This window comes from Artibeus jamaicensis, unplaced genomic scaffold (genome assembly GCF_021234435.1).
Source record: "Artibeus jamaicensis isolate MK-2021 breed Jamaican fruit bat unplaced genomic scaffold, CSHL_Jam_final contig_466, whole genome shotgun sequence".
In the NCBI taxonomy this organism is placed as follows: domain Eukaryota; kingdom Metazoa; phylum Chordata; class Mammalia; order Chiroptera; family Phyllostomidae; genus Artibeus; species Artibeus jamaicensis.
This window is the reverse complement of record NW_026521844.1, coordinates 18,138,369-18,158,505: the sequence shown is the minus strand read 5'-3', so window position 1 is coordinate 18,158,505 and position 20,137 is coordinate 18,138,369. Positions and strand designations below refer to the sequence as shown.

At 42.3% G+C, this 20,137-nt stretch overlaps 1 protein-coding gene across 1 annotated transcript in view; it reads right to left on the bottom strand.

The window, feature by feature from the left end:
- Positions 1 to 13,177, bottom strand: part of SLC9A9 (solute carrier family 9 member A9) — a 529,357-nt gene extending 516,180 nt beyond the window's left edge. Inside the window, exon 1 of the mRNA XM_037153405.2 lies at positions 12,806 to 13,177. Within this exon, the coding sequence (XP_037009300.1) occupies positions 12,806 to 12,980 (175 nt within the window). The 5' untranslated portion in view covers positions 12,981 to 13,177. The remainder of the gene's footprint in view (positions 1 to 12,805) is intronic.
- Between the last annotated feature and the right edge of the window lie 6,960 nt (positions 13,178 to 20,137).

The window sequence follows — 20,137 nt, the reverse complement described above, 5'->3', positions numbered from 1 at the left end:
GTTTTCATAATAACAGGTGCCTCGTCCCTGGGACCCTGTGGCTAAATTCATACAGGGCCTCAAAATCTGAGTGGCCCTGTCTGCCCCTCTGCACCAGCTCTGGTCCCAGCCTTCAAGAAGAGGTACCCTGGAGTAAATGAAGTCAGCTGCTTGCTGCCAGAGGTCACCTGATGAGATGCCCATAAAAATGCACCTGTCAGATAGGCCTCCCACTGTAAGGAGTGAAGTTGCCCATGGGTTCAGCCTCTGTGCCCCAGAAACCATGCCTACGTCCATGCTCGGGCCAGCCAAAGGCTGAGCGAGCAGGGGTACTAAGACAGGGAGACGGGACTCCTCTGAAGGGCTACTCATGGCTCAAGGATGTGCAGTTAGCCTGGCTGAAATTGTCTCAGAGCTGGCCTGCAGCGTAAACCTTCTCCCACCAGCCTCCTTTCCTTGTCTCTCTCCACGGGGTGAGGCTGCACTGAGGTCAACAGCTGTCCCAGCACTCACAGGCTTCCTCCCCATTTTCCTGCAATGGAATATCCCCCAATAAATCTTTTGCACAATGAATCTCTTCCCAGCGTCTGCTTCTCAGAGAACCCAAATTAACTCACTAGGAAAAATACTTGAGCCTGCTTCCCCGGCAGCCCCAAGGGCTGAGAGGAATCCTCATCTTGGCAGAGTATCTTGGCAGAGTATGAGGAGCAGTGGGGAAGCCGCTGCCTCACCCGTCTGCATGCCTCTGCCCCAGTGTCAGTAACCCCAAAATGCCTGATGTCACAGGCCGGACGCTTACCCATAGAGCCCGTCCACTCAGTGCTCTAGCCGTCTGCTGACACAAATATGAAGTGTTGGGTGACCATCGCCCACACAATCTGTAAGAGCAGGTGACAGATAAAGTGGAATTGCTAGTAGGAAGAAAATGCTAAGAAAGAGTTGTTTTCATACTCACACAAAGCTATAGGATAAAGAAAGCTACAACCACTTGTGAACAGAAGAGGGAAAGAAGAGCCTGCCTTCCACGGCTTATAGACACAAACCACCACTCTCATCAGTGAGTCATGAGTCCAAATGCTACGTGCTCAGGAGAAAAGAAGAAACCTGTCCTGGCAAAGCAATGCCACCCAGCACACATGTGCACAGCCCCGGTCCCCCTACATTCTCAAAAGCATGACACTTCACTGAGCTCTTTCCCCAGCCAGCTGGTGGTGTCTCCTTCTCCAGACAGACCTCAAGTCCAGATGCATCCCTTGCCCCACAAGTCTGGGCATCTGTGCAGCTGGGGTTGCAGCAGTGAGGACCCCCTCCCTAGTGAACCCCAATCTGTCCCCAATAGCAGCCGGCCCCAGGATGGAGCTTCAACCATAGACCTCATCCCTAAAGCACTCCTATCCCACAAACTCTATCTCGGGTCCCATCTGTGGGGGGGGCCCATATTCTGGTCTCTCACCGTGTGAACCACCCCTGCTGGCCCCACTTTTACAAAGACATATTGTTTGGCATTGCTTTGCAGACCTTGGCTGTGTCTCCCGCTCTAGACAAAGAAGCTGTTTAGGACAGACTCAATGCTGTTCTTCCCTGTCCTCTAGAAAAAGCTAACCACGTGAGGCAGAACTGTAACCCAACTTTCTCCAAGTCCACAAACTGCCTTGGAGTCAAGAAGAAAGGATCCTTTGAATGCGTGTAGTTAGTCAGTGACCAACATCTGAAAATAGCATGTGTAAGGACCTTAAAGGGCTTGCCACATAGCTCTCCTAGCAGCCGCCTGACAGGCAGGGACAAGGTGATGTTATGGGACTGGGAGGAGGGAGGGAGAGAGGGAGGAAGGGGAAAGGGCCAGGAACACTCTAAGGGAGAAGCATGAGAAACGTGAGCCTTGTAGTTCTGGCCCAGCCCTCACTTCAAGACCATGTTAAAAACCTGAGAAAACTCTGCTCCCGCCTTCCTCACACTTTCATACCACACACATTGAAGGCGTTGCTCTGGGAGTGTGGGAGTTACTGAAATTAGTAAAATATGGCCTTGATCCTAAAACGTTAGAACATTCTAATGCCACCATCCTTTTCCTCTTGTTGAATCCTGTGATCCTGATTTCCGGTAAGAATAAGGTACCCTAGGCCTGCAGTTCATAACCGATTCCCCACAGAACTGACATTCACTCTGAGGCCGAAGCACCTTCCTAAAGGGCCTTTCTGAGAGGAATACAGATGAGGATTTCCTGAAATATGTAATGATTATACTTTTAACTACTGAAACAGATTCCAGAACAGTTTTTAAAACACAAAGTGTTAAAAGCTCTGGCTCTGTTGAAAACTCGTGGGACAGACCCTCGCACAGGCAGACTCCTGGTGCACCCCCCACCTTCGCTGCTTCCCTGCTGGAGCACTGCGGCCCCAGAGCCAATAAAGGTCAAAGAAAGCAGAGTAGGGAGCTTCTTAGAGGGAAAGAGGAGAGAACACTCTCTTCTTCCTCAGGATAACCCACCTGGTTGCTGGCCTCATGCTGAAGTCAGCAAGAGAAATGCAGAGCAGAGAAGAGGAAAGAACCCAGGTCCTTGATAACGAGAGCAGGCTCTGAATTAGCCAGCCCTGAAAGCCACTATTCTCTGGGCTTCTAGTCATGGGAGATAGTAAATGTCCTTATTGCTTAAGTCATATCACTCAGAGTTTCTGTTACTCTCAGATGAATGCATCCTAACGGATAGAAATGTTTTTATTTATTTTTTAACACGTGAATGCACAAAGTCCAAAGGAGCCCTAAAGGACAGACCAACTCCCCACCCAGCAGAGTGTTAGGGAAGGTTTCCTAATACTCTGAGGTTAGGAGAAGAGGTTCTTAGGGTGCACAGGACTTCACCAGGTGAGAACAGGGCATGGGTTTTCCAGGGAGAAAAGTTAGTGTTAGGAAAGTTAATGAGCACAGTGCTAATGAAGCACGTCAAGCAGCTTGGTATGTCTTACTAACTAGGCAGCTGAGATCTAGGGCCCAGCAGAGCCAAGGAGCAGAAGGTGTCCAAGAAGGAGACAGTATTGGCAAGAAGGTCTTGCGGAAAAACTGAGTTTTTTGCTGGCAAGCAGATTTGCTCTGGTTTGGAGCACAGGAAACTGCATTTGGAGACAATTATCCGGAGGGAAAAAAAAGAGCTGCAATACGGTAAAGACCTGGAGAGGAAGTTAATATCAGAAATTACGTCTATTTATGTGAGGAAGAATTTAGCAAAGGAACTTGAGTAGAGGAATTTCAAGATGACAGCAATAAAATAAAGCCTAAGTTAGAGTGTTCTTTACCATTTTTAGGACTTTTTTTTTACAGTGGGAGACTCTTTAAGGCAGGGAATCTGTGATGTTATTTTGGTCACTCAGATAAAAATTTGTGAACTAGGAGTTCAAATGGGGGACGGAGAAGGAAAGGGTGTGACGAATACACGGTCTGGCACAGATAACACCCCTTTTTATTACGAAAGCTCATAAATCATACTCCAAAATTATAAGCATGGAATTCTGAAACATAGCATTATCACACTCAAGCACACCATATGGCATTTTAGGTGAAACGTTCAAATTAAAACTATAAATCATTACACCCATAGTATTACCCTACCGACCACACTCAGGCAGGCGTTACTTCTGCCAGACCCTGTATTCTGAGAAAGCTGAATCGGTGCACACCACTTAACTCTCTGTGAGGCAGCAGTCACAAATGTGGGACTCTAAATGGCATCTCCACAATTTTTAACCTTTTATTTGATATTTGTCCACATTCCCTATCTTATCAAAGACTTTATCAGACAACTGATGTGGTGAGATATTATGGGTTTGAATTACAAATGCTAAGTGCATTTCCTAACACTTTCCCTTTCGGCAGTTTAGTTTTACCCCGAGATCAGTGAGGGATAGACAGTAGAAATACGCAATGCCAGCTGGTCCTTTGGGTCTTTTGCTCTTTCTCTGCACATCCCCCCAACTTTGTAAATTCCAAGCGCTAATGAAAAGTGTTGGTGTTGCTAAAAGGACACAGTTGTTTGGGTGATGAAACGATCCCATAAAGGTTTCAAACAGATCTGGGGTGCCTCCCACAGGAGTCTCCCATAATATCTCAAGGTGGGAGATGGGCCGTGAGGCTGGTCTACCTGGGACATATTGTTCATAGTTCTTTTTTAACAATTTTATTTATTTTTAGAGAGAGGGAAAGGGAGAGTGAAAGAGAGGGAGGGAAACATTAATGTGTGAGAACAACATTGATTAGTCTCCTCTTGCATGTGCCCCAACCGGGGACCGGGCTGAAACCCAGCTATGTGGCCTGACTGGGAATCAAACTGGCAACCCCTTGCCCCATAGGACAATGCCAAACCAACTGAACCATGCTGGCCAGGGTTCATTCACAGTTTTAATCTTCTCAGAGGACAGATATATACAGGAAATGACAGAAAATCCCAACCATCAGATTTTCCACCACAGTGGGGTGTCCAACATTCTCCCCCATCCTTGTTGCAGGATAACACACACATGCCTGCACACACATACACATGAACATACACAAAGAAACCCACAGATGCAACCACAAAACATACACAAACACATGCACACGAGCACGTAGATACAACACACACAACACAACATACTCAAACACACATACATATACACATGTACAGAAATACATAAACACAGACACAAACAAATACACGCAGAGACATTTCACAAGACTCTGGCATGCCTATCACAGCATCATGGATAACTTCTCTCTGGATATTACCTCAGATGGTAACTTACACACAGCTAGCATTTCCGTGCAACCATCTGAAGAACTTTATGGAAGAAATATATAGCGATCTCTAACTAGACCCATACTGACTGAAGCAAAATTATTTCTTCCTTTACAACGTTTACACAAAACGGTCTACTGTTTCTCAAACCAGAGTTGGAAACATTACGAAGTATTGTAAATAGTAAAGAAGAGAGAGACTGCCCAACAGACAGAGATGGCCTCCCAAACTCCCTCTTCACCCCAGGAGAGTAACGAAGTGGGGAAGGGAAAAGAGGGGAAAGCGGAGGAGACAAAACTAGGAACCGTATGTTTGGTTTCATTTCCCTAGTGAAGTAGTGCTCACACTTCAGTGCATCAGAACCCTCTGGAAGGCTGTTAAAATGCTGCTTGCTGGCCCCCAGTAGGTCTGGGTTGGGGCCTCCACATGTGCACTTCTAACAAGTTCTCAGGTGACCTGATGCTGTGGGTCCAGGGGCTGCACCATGAGAAGCAGTCCTGTAAGACAGGAGTTCCTACCCACCCGAGTACCATGCCCACCGTGAAACTCGATCAAAATCCATGCCCTGCCAGGCCCACACACACAAGTTCACAAAGCTTGGGGGGCCCAGAGGTGCAATGAATGATTCCACCTTCAGTCTCTTCCCAAAGCTCCATGCTGTTAAACTAACATAGGGCGAAAGCCTATATTGCATGATCCACTGCATAAGACACAGAGCCTTCCACACCCAGTCTGACAACCACAGGCATATAAAACCAGAACAACTGTGGACTTGTGGCACCGCTTTCCTTGACACTGGGGCAGCTTCATTGCTCTCCCTGGGACGTTTCAAACCAGCCACTTGGCATGGACACGCTTGCACTGTCTTTCCCATGCTGGGCTTGGTGTTGTGGATAGCATCACATTACCGAAGCTTCAAGGTAAAAGAAAAACGTAACTACCCACCTCCTCTCCCCAACCTTTCCTTAGTCCTGACTTCATGAGACAGTTACATAGCAAGAGCAGATGTTGATGAGAGGACAACGGGGGCCAAAATCTGAGAGCACTAGCTTTCAAAAACGGTGTTCCTGCCTGTTATTCTCTGTAGCTCTGGGCCAAGCCGTAACTTTTCTGAGTTTCTATGTCCTCACAAGCAAACTAAAGATCATCCTGCACACTGTGCATGGATGTAGTAAAAGGAGTGAGATAACTCTACTAAAGTGTGTGTGCAGTTCCTAGATGTCTCAGTATCTGTCTTCTGGAAGCACCTGGCAAAAAGTAGGCATTTATTAAATGACAGCAACACTTCTTGGGCTAGATGTGGGACACAGGTGAAAGAACATGGGTTTTGTGGTCCTGAGTGTGAAGTTCAGCTCTGACAGTTACCAGCAAGTTACCTTTTTGTCTCTGAGTGTCAGCTTCCTCATGTGTAATGTGAAAATGATAATACCCCCCCTACCAATACCCATGCATCCGTAACCACAGCCAGGTTTGTGATACCTGGAGGCTGCATAGAGCCAAACTGCTCAGGTTTGAGTCCCAGCTGGGGCATTTAGACCTGTGTGACCTTAGGCAAGTCACTTCATTTTTTGATGCCTCCATTTCTCCATATAAAAATGGTTTTGTGAGGGTTAAATAAGTTAACATATGAAAAGTACTTCTAACTGCATAGTTCGCATTATAAATGCTATCCGTTAGCTCCTGTTACTATTATTATATATCATTTTGATAGAATAGATGTTTAGCAGATGTAAGTTCTTTACATCCCCATTTCACTAACCACATAGTTTGAATTAAATTCAGATCATATATTCTATCCGAAAGTAGTTTGAATCATAAATTCTATTTTCTTGATGTGCAGAGTCCTCCCGTTGTAGAACTCTGAGAGTGAATCCTTGGAGATCCCACAGTCCTTGGCTCAAAGGGCTTCCTCTGTAGCCCCTCAGGGATTCAGAAGCACAGCAGAATATGTAGGAGTTCATTTTCTTAAAATTAACTTCTAAAAATGCACCGAGAGTAACATGCTTTTGACTTTTTTACTTCTTTAATCTTTCTTTGGCTAACACTTTACAGCATAGAAAGTCTTGCCTTTGTCTCTGAAACTTCTTTAAATCAATGTTTTTATGCCAAAAAGGAGAGCATGCTTAGTTCACTGGACTCTTAATCCTAATTACCTTGCAGAGCTCTTTCGAATGAAAGCAAAGTCAGTAGGATTTTTTAATTGACTTTTTAGCCATTTAAAAAAAAAGATTTTCTTTATTTATTTTTAAAGAGAGAGGAAGGGAGGGAGAAAGAGGGAAAGAAACATCAATCATTTGACTCCTGTACGCACCCTGACCGGGGACGAAACCTACAACCCAGGCAGGTGCCGTGACCGGGAATTGACCAGGAAATTGAACCTGTGCAGAGCCCTTTCCTTTGCGGACAACAACACCCAACCAACTGAGCCACAGGCGTCAGGGCTCACTGTGATTTTCATATGACAGTTTCCACCACGCCCTGAATCTGCAGGCAGCCCTCACTGCACCGATGGTATAACTTCCTCTCTTCACCTCACTGAGAACTGAGATTTACTGAAGGCTCACTACAGAATCAGAGCTGGACCAGAAGAATTGAGAGTGGTTAAACAACACCAGCTAAACTCGTGTCTGGGAAGAAGTACCCAGTATCACAAGCTGATGGGGTTCTGGGAGAAAACTGGTTTGGGTTGGAGTGGTTGAGGGATGCCTGAGGGCTGAAGTCAGTCCTAGTCTAAATTTTGAAAGACTTTGGAGCTACAAAGGAACTTAGTGATACCTATTTCCTTTCTTCCTCATTTTACAGACAAGATAAGTAAGGCCAGAGGCTAAGTCACTAGCCTGAAGTAATGCATGTAGCTACAGACAAAAAAATCAGGATTTAAAAGCTCAAATTCCCAACAGAGGATCCAATGCTTCCTCCATAAAGCACTCACAGGCAAACTAGAAAAAGACCTGGGGGAGGACCTTCCAGGCAGCAGGAAGGGCAGGGTGTAGTCTAAGCTACCCTGATCGCCTGGTGGTCAAGGGAGGCGGGGCTAGACTGGGGCGAGGAAAATGAGTCAACAGGGGAGAGTGACACCATGTCCAACTGCCTGATTTTGTCCTAGGGACGTCTAAGCAATGCTAAGATGAAACTGATGTCTTAGGATTTTTTTAAAAGAAAGACAGCTTTTAAAACCTTGCTGATTCACTATGTGACTATATTTTCTTTAAATCTTGAAAACATGCTACTGAATGAACTAAATTGGCCCTATTAAACTGGTAAGTATATACTTAAGGATCAGATATAATTTAATAGTTTAATACAACATAGTTTAAGGAATTAAAATTTCATTTCTGCCCACTAAATAACAAGCAAAATTTCCACAGAAAGTCAGAGTCCGTGTCGAATATTGTAAAGCCATGACCTGGAAGGTAAAATTCTAGGAGGTTTGCATTGCTCTGTCCCTCAAGCACATGGTATTATAAACGTCCTAGAAAATATGGGAGCCCCAGTGATGTGTAATGGAAGTCTTAATGCTATCAGGAAACGAGCAATTTTTCTCTTAGGAACAAGAGCAGGGGCTACAGGGCCCTACGTGAGCAGCGCTAAGTGCACCAGCTGTTGTCAGTCAATACTTTGACCATTAATGGTCATTTAAGCTTTTAGTCCAATTTAAATGAATATCACCATGATGTATATTTTAAATCGGTTATAGACTCTAATCCTTCGATTCTGAAATAATGAGAGCCATAGAACTGAGCCAGGAGACTCAATTACCCATTGCATTCCTGGTGAGGCAAAAATATTGAAGACTGTTGCCACCAATTTTTAAAAACTTCCTGTGGTCCTTAATACCAAGAGAAAAGCTATTGTTCATATAGAGGATTATTTGTATGTGCAATAGCAGATTTATCTCCAAAGAACAGAGTCAAATTAAACAACACATATTTTAAGTTTAATGAGCTGGAAATTGTTTCTAACAATAAGTAAAAAAGCATTTAAATGATCACTTTTTCTCTCATTTTACTTTAACTGCTCATTTCCTAAGGCCCTCTCCCTAGAGTGCTTTAATTGGACACCCCAGCATACTAATAAAATGCATCAATATCGGTTATATCTTCTGAAGGGTATTTGAAACATATCAACAGAATACCAGCAGGAAGGCTGGGGGCAGACTGGGCAGAGCTATTACAGAAAATTCAGTGTTTTAGAAAATACTTACGGCTCTTGATACAGAGGAAAATGACATGTATACAACAAGGTGATGAGGGCAGGAGCAGTATTCGGCCCAGTAGAGGAACGGTTAGCCAGATTCTTTGGTTAGCATTAGGTACAGAATTGCAAAACCTTAGAAGATGGTTCATTGTATGTATCTATGTGTAGGATGGAGATGACTGAGGTACACTTTACTCTCAAATGTTCATCTCTTTAGATGAAATGTTTTTAGGTTTAAATTTTCACCATAGTTTTGTCTCTTTTCTTCCCCATTGATTATCCTCAAGATCCTTATAGGACTCCAGAAAGAACCACGAGTTCTATCCTCGATGATAAAGGGTTTTATCTAGTCTTATTCTGAAATTTTATTCTTGGACCTCCTAGAAAATAGAATCTGCCTAGCTAATCCTGAAAGCATAAACCATCGGAAGATGCATCTGGGTCTCCCACACAGCCTCTCCCCAGAAGGGTCATTGAGAGAACTGACTTATTTTAAAACACCTTTGGCATCTCTGAGAGATGGGAGGTTGAATCCCAGCTCAGCAGCTAATTAATTACGTAAGTCTTGGTTTTCTCTCTCTGAAATGAGGATGTTGGACTTACGCTCTCTAAGGCTACTTCCCACTCTACGAATTTCAAATTTGTGTATAGCTACTGAGCAATTTATTCAGTTGGCATCTCCTTTCCTTGTGTCATTTAGAAGTGTATATTAGAAAGTCCTATCTCATCCCACTGTTGTAGTTTCAGACTATTTTATTACGTCACTGACACAGACTCCCTGATAAACACTTGAGATATAACATTTAGATCATCCCTAGGGAAGAAATACGAGAAGCCACTAATGCCATCCATATGGACTATTTTCAGAGGCTATCAGTGAGAGCTGTTTTAAGATGAACATAAACTCATTAGACATGTGGATGAGGAAAAGCACAGGACCCCTGGCATGAGTAGCTATTCAGTTTATGGAAAGTTACCTCACTTCTTTGAGAGTCAGTTTTTTTCTATGTATAATGAGAGGGCTGGTGAAGATAACCTCTAAGAGCCCCTAAATTCCAACAACTTCAACTCTATGCCAACAAAAAATATTAAACCACACTAAACTAAAAGTCTTTTCATTGATTAATACAATTCAGGATGACTCAAGAATAATCAAAATTCTAGTAGTGGAATAGTAATGTCCTTATAATTTTATGATCCTTTTACATTGCACTATTTCAGAAACCACTTCCCATAACTTTCACATTAAAGGATCATGAAAGAAAAAATTGTGAAAAGGTAAAAATCAGACAGCTCAACTTAATCAAACTCTCATAAACTTGAAGCATAAACTGCCTTAATAATATCAATTTAGAGAAATGCTATTTCAACTATTGTGCAATATGCTGATATTTTGTAACTTCAACCACAACTTAAAGTACCTCATGAAATTTTTGAGAGTTAAAGGTAATCTGACAGTGTTCAAGTTCAAAATAAAAGTTACATTTATTTATTGTACTAAGTATGTTTTAATTTTAGTAAGTCTCTAGATTTAACCAAAAGTTTTACACAACAGAATCGCTAGCATATTGGGTTGGCCAAAAAGTCCACTATGTTTTTTCCATACAATGGCTCTAGTAGCTCCTGGTTGTTTTTAACTTCACTTACAACAATTCTGTTAGAGTGCATTGTGATAGCTGTCATATCAGCGTGCATTAAAAAAAATTATTAAATTGGTAAATTTTGTGCAGCCATTTTAATATTGAAAATGGAAGAAGATATGTAACATCTATGGCATATTATGCTTTATTTTTTCAAGAAAGGTGAAAACACACCTGAAAAGTAAAAAAAAAAGATTTGTGCAGTGTGCGGAGAAGGTGCTGTGACTGATTGAACATTTTAAAAGTGGTTTGTGAGATTTCTTGTTACTATTGACACTCTGGCCAATTAATGCTTTGTCTTATGCATTGGAAGGTGGTTAGCAGCACCCCTGGCCTCTACCCACTAGAAACCAATAGTAGGAGATAGCCAACATACTCAAAACATACAAATCAATAAAGTTATTGGTGAAAATAAAATGTATCTTTTATTTTACAGAAAAAATGTAGCAGACTTTTTGGCCAAGACAACAGATAAGCTGAAATTGGTTCAATCAAATGCAGGGCTATGAAGGAATCTTGCCCTCTAATAAAGATTTATAATTTTAAAACCTGCATTGTTTTGCTAACACATATGTAGTCCTTTAATTTAATGCCAAGAATTACATTGTTTCTGGCTTCTCAAATTATATCCCATGTCCTCGTTGATTATTTATTAGCCAACTCCAGAAAAAGATCCTGGGCCATTGTTGATAAAAAAGGACAAGTCACTGGAGCCCCTGGCTTGACATCTGACAACATCACTTCCTTTTTGTTTGACTATTTCTCTTCAACCTCACTGTGATTTTTTCCCCCCTCAGGTGAGAATTTTGTTATGTGATTTGAGACCCTCAATACAAGAAATTTAACTCTATGCTCTGAATGGGTCAGCTTTTCAGTCTCCTGAAAGGAATTACACTGCTTAGCCCAGAATTTCTTCGCCTGATCCAGTAAGTGTCTCACAGTGGGATTCAGTTAGGCAAGGCAGTTCTTATGGTCTCCACTCATGACTGTACATCGTTATCATCCGGACATTGTGTGGTTAGCACATAAAATGCCAATTGATCCTCTTCCCGGAACCTCAGCCTTATTAAAGGCTTCAGGGCTTCCAAAATGAGGGAAGTAAAATATAGTAAAACTATATTCTTTGCTATTGTTTATAGCAATGCTTCACCTATTTCCCTTGTATTCAAAGTTTCTATTCATTACCAGACTGAGATAAAAGTGGCAAAGTGAACTATTTCATCAATAAGATCAGTTTTTAAACCACTGGTGTCTTGGATTTTACTTTAAAAGATGAGGGCACGGCATGGATAATCTCTGTCACATTTAATTCTGAAAGGAATGACATTGCAAATTACACAGGTAGAGCAACTCTTGGAGAGTTTAAAATGATAAACAAATGCATTTCCACACTCCCCTCAAAAGATACATAGCAAATTAATACTAATAATGACAGTAATTACAAATTAGAAAGTCTAAAATCAGGCCAAGAAATAAAAGTACTGCATAAACAATCTCTTGTATATTAGAAGATAAAACATTGCTCCTATAATTAAAATGGATTTGGAGATAATTATTCCAATAGGAGGGGTGGGGTACATGTCTGCAAGTTTTCTTCTTGAAAATTAGTTGACTTAAGAGGATTTACTTCTGACATTTATGTGATGTTACTTTTAGAACTATCTTTTCTTTAGATTTTTATTTTATTCATTTTTAGAAAGAGGGAAAGAAGGGAGAGAGGAAGAGAAACATCAATGTGTGGTTGCCTCTAGCACGCCCCCTACTGGGGACCAGGCCAGCAACCCAGACTTGTGCCCTAGACTGGGAATCAGATCAGTGACCCTTGGGTTTGCAGGCCAGCAATCAATCCACTGAGCCACACCAGCCGGACTTCTAGAGCTTTCTAATGTCCTGGGTCCCTCTTGTGACCGCAAACATCCTTTTCAGTTTCTATCATCACAAACAGCTCTGGTCTGACTCCTCACTTGATGATGCCCCTGCAGCTGTCAACAGTCTCTAGATGTCTGCCTAAGAACACGACAGTGACATTTACGGGGTGACAAGGCAACTTCCCGCAGCTCACCTGCAAAGAAATGAGCGTTCATGTTGCTGCAGCACCTATCACCAACCTAATGACTTCTCAGTTGGCACATTTCCTCCAGTTTCGGTACTTTGCCATCTGAGCACGAGTCTCTAGTTTCCCAAGCAACAAGTTTCCCATCAGCCCTGCAATGTCTGCACTCACCGTACACCATCGCTCCTCCCGTCTCGTGCAAGAAGCGAAAGCGATGATTTTTAAATAACCAGATGGTCAAAATGGTAAGGATGAGCAGGAAATTGAAGACAAGCAGCTCCACCGCTCCCTGGTGTTGAAACTGATACTCATCCTTCCCTGCCAGGAGTCTCTGCTGCCTCTCCATCCCCAGCTCCTTAGGAGTCTTCAGATAAAACTTTAAAGGGCTATCCACCCGAAAGGGCTATTTTGTCAGATTCCCCTTTGACAGCCCGGCTGCCTGAGGATTTCAAAGTACACACTGCCACTTAAGTTGCCACTTAGAGCATTCTGCCTGGCTTGGTGTTCTCACAGCGGCTTCTCATTTCAACTTCCTGTTTCTCCCTTAAAGCAGCCCTGTCGCTTTTCAAACTCCAGAGCAGTTTCACCGTGGTTCTCACGGTCTTAAAATAATTACCTCCACGAAATTACATTCCAAGCAGGGCAAGCCTCTAAGCAACGATTCTGCAATCTTCAGTCAGGATCTTCTTGTTTCAGACAAGCTTCCTTTAGCTGCATAACTGGTGAATTGTAGATAATAAAACAAATCACCTGACATCAGCAACATTTCTAAGTGCAAAAAGCCAATTCCTGAATTATAACCTCTCTCACATGTGAGATTTTTCCTCTCCAACCAAACAGAGCCTGCCAATGTGATGAGGGTTGATGGCTCTAATTTGGGCTAAAATGATTTTACAGGGATTTTCATTTTTAAACCAAAAAGCAAGAAACAATTTAGCATATGACTCCCCCTTTGTTTCAGTTTATATAGCAGGTAAGTCACAAGAGCAGCATTTAAACTCTGAATCAAGTGTTCTTCTTTTAGCATGAATAAATGAAAGCAAAAAGACAAAAAGAAATTGTCTCCATCTCTACGACTGTGCTGTTTGGATACGTTAAGTCAAAACAAAGAAAGAACGAAACCAAACATACAGCTATCCTCAGTAGCCACATACCTGAGTTTTTCTCTGTGGAGCTTCTGGCCCAAACACTTGGGGGCCACAGCAATCTGCACCACGGGCCAGCCTCCTCTGTCTTGTGGTAAACAGTGTGGTTCCCTGAGGAAGAGTCTTCCACCCTCAAGGAAAGCTCTAGAATCACCGGGCTCAGACCTTAACATTCATGATTCTTCAGATGTGGCAGGCTGGTTCGGTTTGAATTCTTATTTTTATGCTTTTTTTAAAAGTTCAAGACAATACCCCATGGGCCCCGGTGCTTTCTTAATAATTGTTATGACTTGTTTGCCTTATTGGTCCCACAGTGCAATTAGATACATCCCAGGATTAAGTGAGGTTTTCATGATTCCACAGAATTATTATAATTCCAGAGTATCAATTATCTAGTATCCCTATACTTGACAGAATTAATATTCGGTTTATACAGTAAAGGCGATTCATTGAGTAGGCTGAGGCCAAATATTCTTCAAAGGGTCTTGTCACCAAGCGCTAGAGGTCAAACATGTAACATATTGGGAGCTAACTAGCTCCTCAATAGCAGGTTCGCCCACAGAGAGAGTCTATCAGGCTCTCTCCATGTAAACTCTGCTGTTTCAGCTCCTTTGCCTTCTGCAGCTTTAGAAGCTATTTCCTCTCTGGGTTGAACTCAGCAGGGTAGTAGTGCTGGCTGCAGATGTTCTTTAACACTCTGCCCTTTTTGGCAGGCATATCTGAGATGACTAATATTCAAACTGTTTTGAAATCTGTCAACTAATGCTTGCAAGAACTTCATGAAGTGTTGCTGGTAAGCTCTACCTTTATAATCTTGCAACCCTACAAGTCTAGACTTAGGTTTGTTAGATTTGCAAGATAACGCAAATTTCAAACCTGGCAACATCCATCTTTTGGGGGGGGGCAGGGAAAGGGTTCATCATTTAATTATTTTGGTTTCTTTTAATAATGATGAGTAATCCATTCAGGTGGAATAAACCTTCTTGTGCTGTTTTATTATGACACCCAATTTCACTATCTTAGGCAAGGAAGCAACTCATTGAAAGGATTAAAGGCCCATAAAATGTTTTGATAGATTCTTACATTGTTTTTTAACGTCTTAAATTTGATGTTAACATAATCGAATAAGTATAATTCTTATAGAAACAATACATACGAGTTCTCTAAGAAAAAAAGCAAAACTGGTAAGCTCCGGCCTAGTGGGTCTGACTTTCCTTGCGGCCACAATCAGCCGGAGCTGAGCAATGGCAGCGCCCCCTCACAACCGGTTCCACACACCCCATTCACTCCTTCATCCCACTGTACTTGTTCCCTTCCCTGCGTAGCCCCCTGCAGTCGGTCTTTGGTACCAGTGGCCCCTGGCTTATCCCAGCAGTGGGAGGCATTCACTCTTCCATTGTCCAGTCCTGATGCTGCTTAACATTAGAATGGACAGCAAAGAAGAGAAAAGAGCTGAGGAAACTCCTCCCATTCTTTCACCTAGAAAAGTATTTCAATTCCTTCTAGTTTGTGTTTTCTTCTCAAAATATCATTGTACATTCTGTTGTACCAAGAAAAGTAAAAAGCTGAAATAGAAATACACATCAATTTGTTATCAACTAAGGGCCAGAAAATGTACTAAGAAATTTAATTTAGTCTGATTTAATATTCACAAAATCCTTCCACAGATGAGGGAATTAAGGTTCAGAGAGAGCTAGTAACATACCCAAGGATGCACAGAGTAGGAATTAAATTTACAGTAGGATGTAATGGCCAGAAGATGCATTTCAGCTAGGGTGATGAACTCAGCTTGGTCTGTCAGGGACTTTCCAGGTTTTAGCACTCAAAAGTCCCAAAGTATCCCAAAAGACTCCTCAGTCATAGGCAAACCAGGACATTTGGTCATCCTAACAGCTCATTTTTTTAACTTTCCCAAATCCTGTGCTGTCTATAATAAATGAGCTTTGTGAGATTCCTGATGGGGATATTCACACGAGGAAGAATACCAATTAAAAATGAAGGCACGTTTTTATTAGCTGGTGACCATATCTATTAATACTAGGTTCTCTAATGAAGTTGGATGAGAACCCAAAACTTGGGCACGAGGTCCAGAGAAGAATTCTTGATTGTCCTTTAATCCCAGTGCTAACACCTACTGTCAACTTGAGTCACAGTTTCTTGCTGCAAGATGCAACATGCAGGTGAAAGAAAGCGAAGAGAAAAACAGGATGGGCCAGCCCGTGGCAGTGAGGGTGCCCCACCTCAGCTTGCCCATGCAGCGCCAGGGGAGGAAGAACCTGAAGAGGAGCCTTACAGCCAGGGCGAGGCGACCTTGTGTAGCATAGTAATCCCAGCCACTGGTGAATGCGACCAGTTAAAACTCATAGACTGTGTTTCACTATCTCACCCATGTTTTGAGAGCACCTTGTCCTTGGACAGGACAGTGGAGACTGTAGGTTCAGAGGATGGAGAAGGGACAATTTCCTGGGGAAGGAGAGATGCTGAGAGTTCCTCTTCCCCACTCCCTGTAGCCCCATCATGCTGAGGCGTTGTTCTCTCTCCACCACTGAGCTTAACCAAAAACACTTAAGTCACCCCAGGCCCTGGGTTAGAGGAAGATACTGTTACCTCATTCTTCAGGTCTCTCTCCTGATATTTATTCCTCTCTGAGACAAATGAGATGGGAGTTTCATATCTTGTCCTCTGAAGTTTCTGAAATGGGCCACAGCAGGGCTGTAATTAAGTTTACTTGAGGGCCACACCATGCATTCAACTAAAAACTCACCCCCTATTGTACTTTCAATCTCACCATTAACCCATCTGTTAAAGTGATTAAGTGAGCAGTGGTTAGGTGGGCAGCTCTCAGCCCAGATAGCTGAGCAAGCAAACCAAACCTAAGCCAGAGTCCACGTGCTCAGAGCTCAGAAAACAAAATGTAAGAGAAACCAATCAAAAGCAGCCAATTAGGCTTTCCTAAGTAAGGCACTTAAGCTACAGCCAATCAGATCTTTTCCTTGCTTCACTCCTACATTTTTTAAAGCTTCTCTCCGTCTCTTGCTGGTGGAGTGCTCCTGAACACTTTCCATTTGGTGCTGCCCCAGTTTGAATGCATGTGTGCTCATATGAATTCTTAAAAATTTTAGATATCTTTCAACATGTCTTAGCTTCCCCTACCCCCAAGTCACATTAGTATAAAGAATGTCCCTAGTTTGAACAATATGAACACCTCACATTAAGATAATCTCACAAAGAAGTGAGAGTTTATAAATTTCACAAGAAAGTTAAATTACATAATACACACTTGAACAATATTAAGTCCCAAAGAAATTCACTGCCATATATGCAGGTTTTTCCTTTACAGCCTCTGTAGAGTCTCCACCTCTGGGACCTAGGACCATGAACACAAGATATAACCCCTAAGTTCTTTCTGTGTTCTTTGTTAGGGTGGCAAGGTTAAATAAAAGTCACTGCAAGTTAGTGAAAATGAGAGGGTATGTATAATTTTACTAAACAACTCATGTACAGAAACATGTGTGGCCTGAATGAGGATCTTTTCCTCCTTCTACCAAGCAGGGTGTATGCCCATGCAGGAAAATTGGTATACAGACCTCCCTGTTTTCCCAGGTGAGGTCTTATCTTGGGACTGCTGATCCGTGGCTGCCAGGAGCACAAAAGTAGGACCTCATTCAGTGATTACCAGAGAGGAGGGGCATCCCCTTCCACTTGCTTTGGATGCTACTTGCTGGCCTTGCCCCACATACTGGATCCCACTTTTTATTTCACCATTTCTTCCTTGAAGAGTCACAGAGCTGTACAAAGCTGGAGAAAGGCAAATCTGACATTGTGCCTGTGACCCAGACAGGTCGTCCTAATGCCAGAACAGAATGACGGCCTCACAGCTGCTGCCTCAGGAGTGAGGAGGGTCTCAGACTGATATCCCCCGGTTCCTAAATCAGCCTCTTCTCTCCCTTTTGTCCCCAACCTTCTATCCACACAGCACACTTCCCTCCCTTCCTTCCTTCTTTCCTTCCTTCCTTCCTTCCTTCCTTCCTTCCTTCCTTCCTTCCTTCCTTCCTTCCTTCCTTCCTTCCTTCCTCTCTTTCTCTCTTCTTTGTAGAGGGCACCTTTTCAAGAAATAATAAATGTTATATGTTGAATATGTCTTAATTTTCTTAAGTTTAAAGAGAAAAGAAATGATGAGATGTATTGGTCCTCTCTTCTGTCTTGCACATATTGGTCAGTTGTGAGAAAATTTTCACTCCTTGGCTCTTTATTTTGTTCACTTTCTGATGGCTCCCCACAAGGCAGGGTAGCTGCAGGCCAGCCACAGCGGCTGCCGTCTCCCACCTGCCCAGGATGGAGGTTGCAGAGAGGAAAAGAAGTGTGAGCTCCAGAGCCGAGGACAGGGAGGATGAGATGGAGAATTGCCACTCTGAGACCAACTTGTTTTCTCCTAAACTCCCTGAAATCAAAGACCTGAGAAAATCAATTTCTTTGATCTCCTGTTAAGTGTCCACATGGTAAATTCACATTTCTCTTAAAATATAATTTCCATGGCTTACAAACTCCAACCTCATTAGCTAAAAGATATTTGGCCCTATCACTTTTCTGTTATATTGTAAATTTTTTTACATGAATTAACAAAGAAAGGCACCTTGGCCCTCACCTGTGCCTATTCTCTAAGTTTTTCTCCAGTGACAGGGGCGCACAGGGAAAGAGAAAGCCGAGCTCCCAACAAGGAACAAACTTGGAAGTGTTTTCCTGGAATGAAGTATGTAAACAGCCAGCAGATTTTGACAGAAATGCCACTTAGTTCCTCCTAAATCTATTCAAATTCCAGCCTTTGAGGCAGCCTTTGTTGCAGAATATCTCAGTGCCAGTTCCTTAAAAGCAGAGCCCCAGACAAGGACTCAAGTGCAGTTGGCTTATTTAGGAAATGATCCCAAGAAGCCTAAGTGAGGAAGTTTGCACAAAACTAGGAAATACCATTTTTCAGAAATAAAATGTTAAACCTCACTGTAGCCTAATCCATTCCCATATCTTTACAGGGTCTCTGCACTTTGAAACTTTAATAATTTATAGATATGCTCACAACATTCCTTAAGCATGAAGTTTATTTATGCTTGAGGCAATTAAATTAGATAGGAAATCCGTGACAAACAAAATGGGTTTCTTAGATAAAAATGCAAATCTTGCCCTGTGGCCAAAAGAGTTAAAGCCCCAGATCACCTGTGAAGAGGAAATTCAATTTACTTTGAAATGTCATTTTCTGGTGGTTATGTCCTATCTAGAGTTTAACTTTTAAATTAAAAATTGAAAACTACCCTGAGACTCTTGGAAGACTATGTAACTTGGTATATGCATGTACAAACACACAGTATAAACCCCCTGCCAAGGTACCCTGCAAATGAACTTTAAATGAATTACTATTCATTTAAAATTACTATTCATGACTAGGTTGTTACTTATTCATTTTAATCCATCCTGGCAGATACTAAGTGATGCCATAAGACAATGTTATTTCATTTTTGTAAAGTGTCCTGCATTACTGTGGAAAAAATAAAACAAGAAATTCACTAAGCAAGATAGGGTTTACAAGAGTATTATTTTTAAAAGATTTTATTTATTTATTTTTAGAGAGAGGGGAGGGGAGGGAAAAAGAGGAGAGAAACATCAATGTGAGAGAGAAACATCGATGTGAGAGAGAAACATCAATTGGTTGCCTCTTATATGCAGTTCAACCAGGGACCAAACCTACAACCCAGACATGTTCCCTGATGGGGAATTGAACTACTAACCTTTGGCTTTGCGGGATGACGCTCAACCAACTGAACCACATAGGTCAAGGCAGCATCTTTTTTATGTCGTTATAGCACATGTAGATCCAAGAATGATTCTTGGTTAACTAAACTAAGTATGTATGTGCAAACAATAATAATTATATTATTCAGTAAGAGGATCCAAGTATTTAAATAATCCATTATTATTTCTAAGATCTAGCTGAATATTTGTTTCCCCCCAAAATTTGTATGTTGATACCTACAAATACCTAGTCCCAAAATACTGATAGTTGGAGGGGGGAGCTTTGGGAGTGATTAGATCATGAGGATAAGGCCCTAATGAATGAGATTAGTGCCCCTCATAAAAGAAGCCCCAGAGAGCTCTCTGACCCGTTCCACCACGTGAAGACACAGCTAGAAGACAGCTGTCTGTGAACCAGGAAGTGGGTCCTCACCAAAAACCAAATCCACTGGGTCCTTGATTTTGGGCTTTCCAGCCTCCAAAATTGTAAGAAGTAAATGTTGTTTAACCCACCAGTTAGTGGCATTTTTGTTATAGCAGCTCAGATAGACTAAGACAATAGGTAGGGGAAAATTTC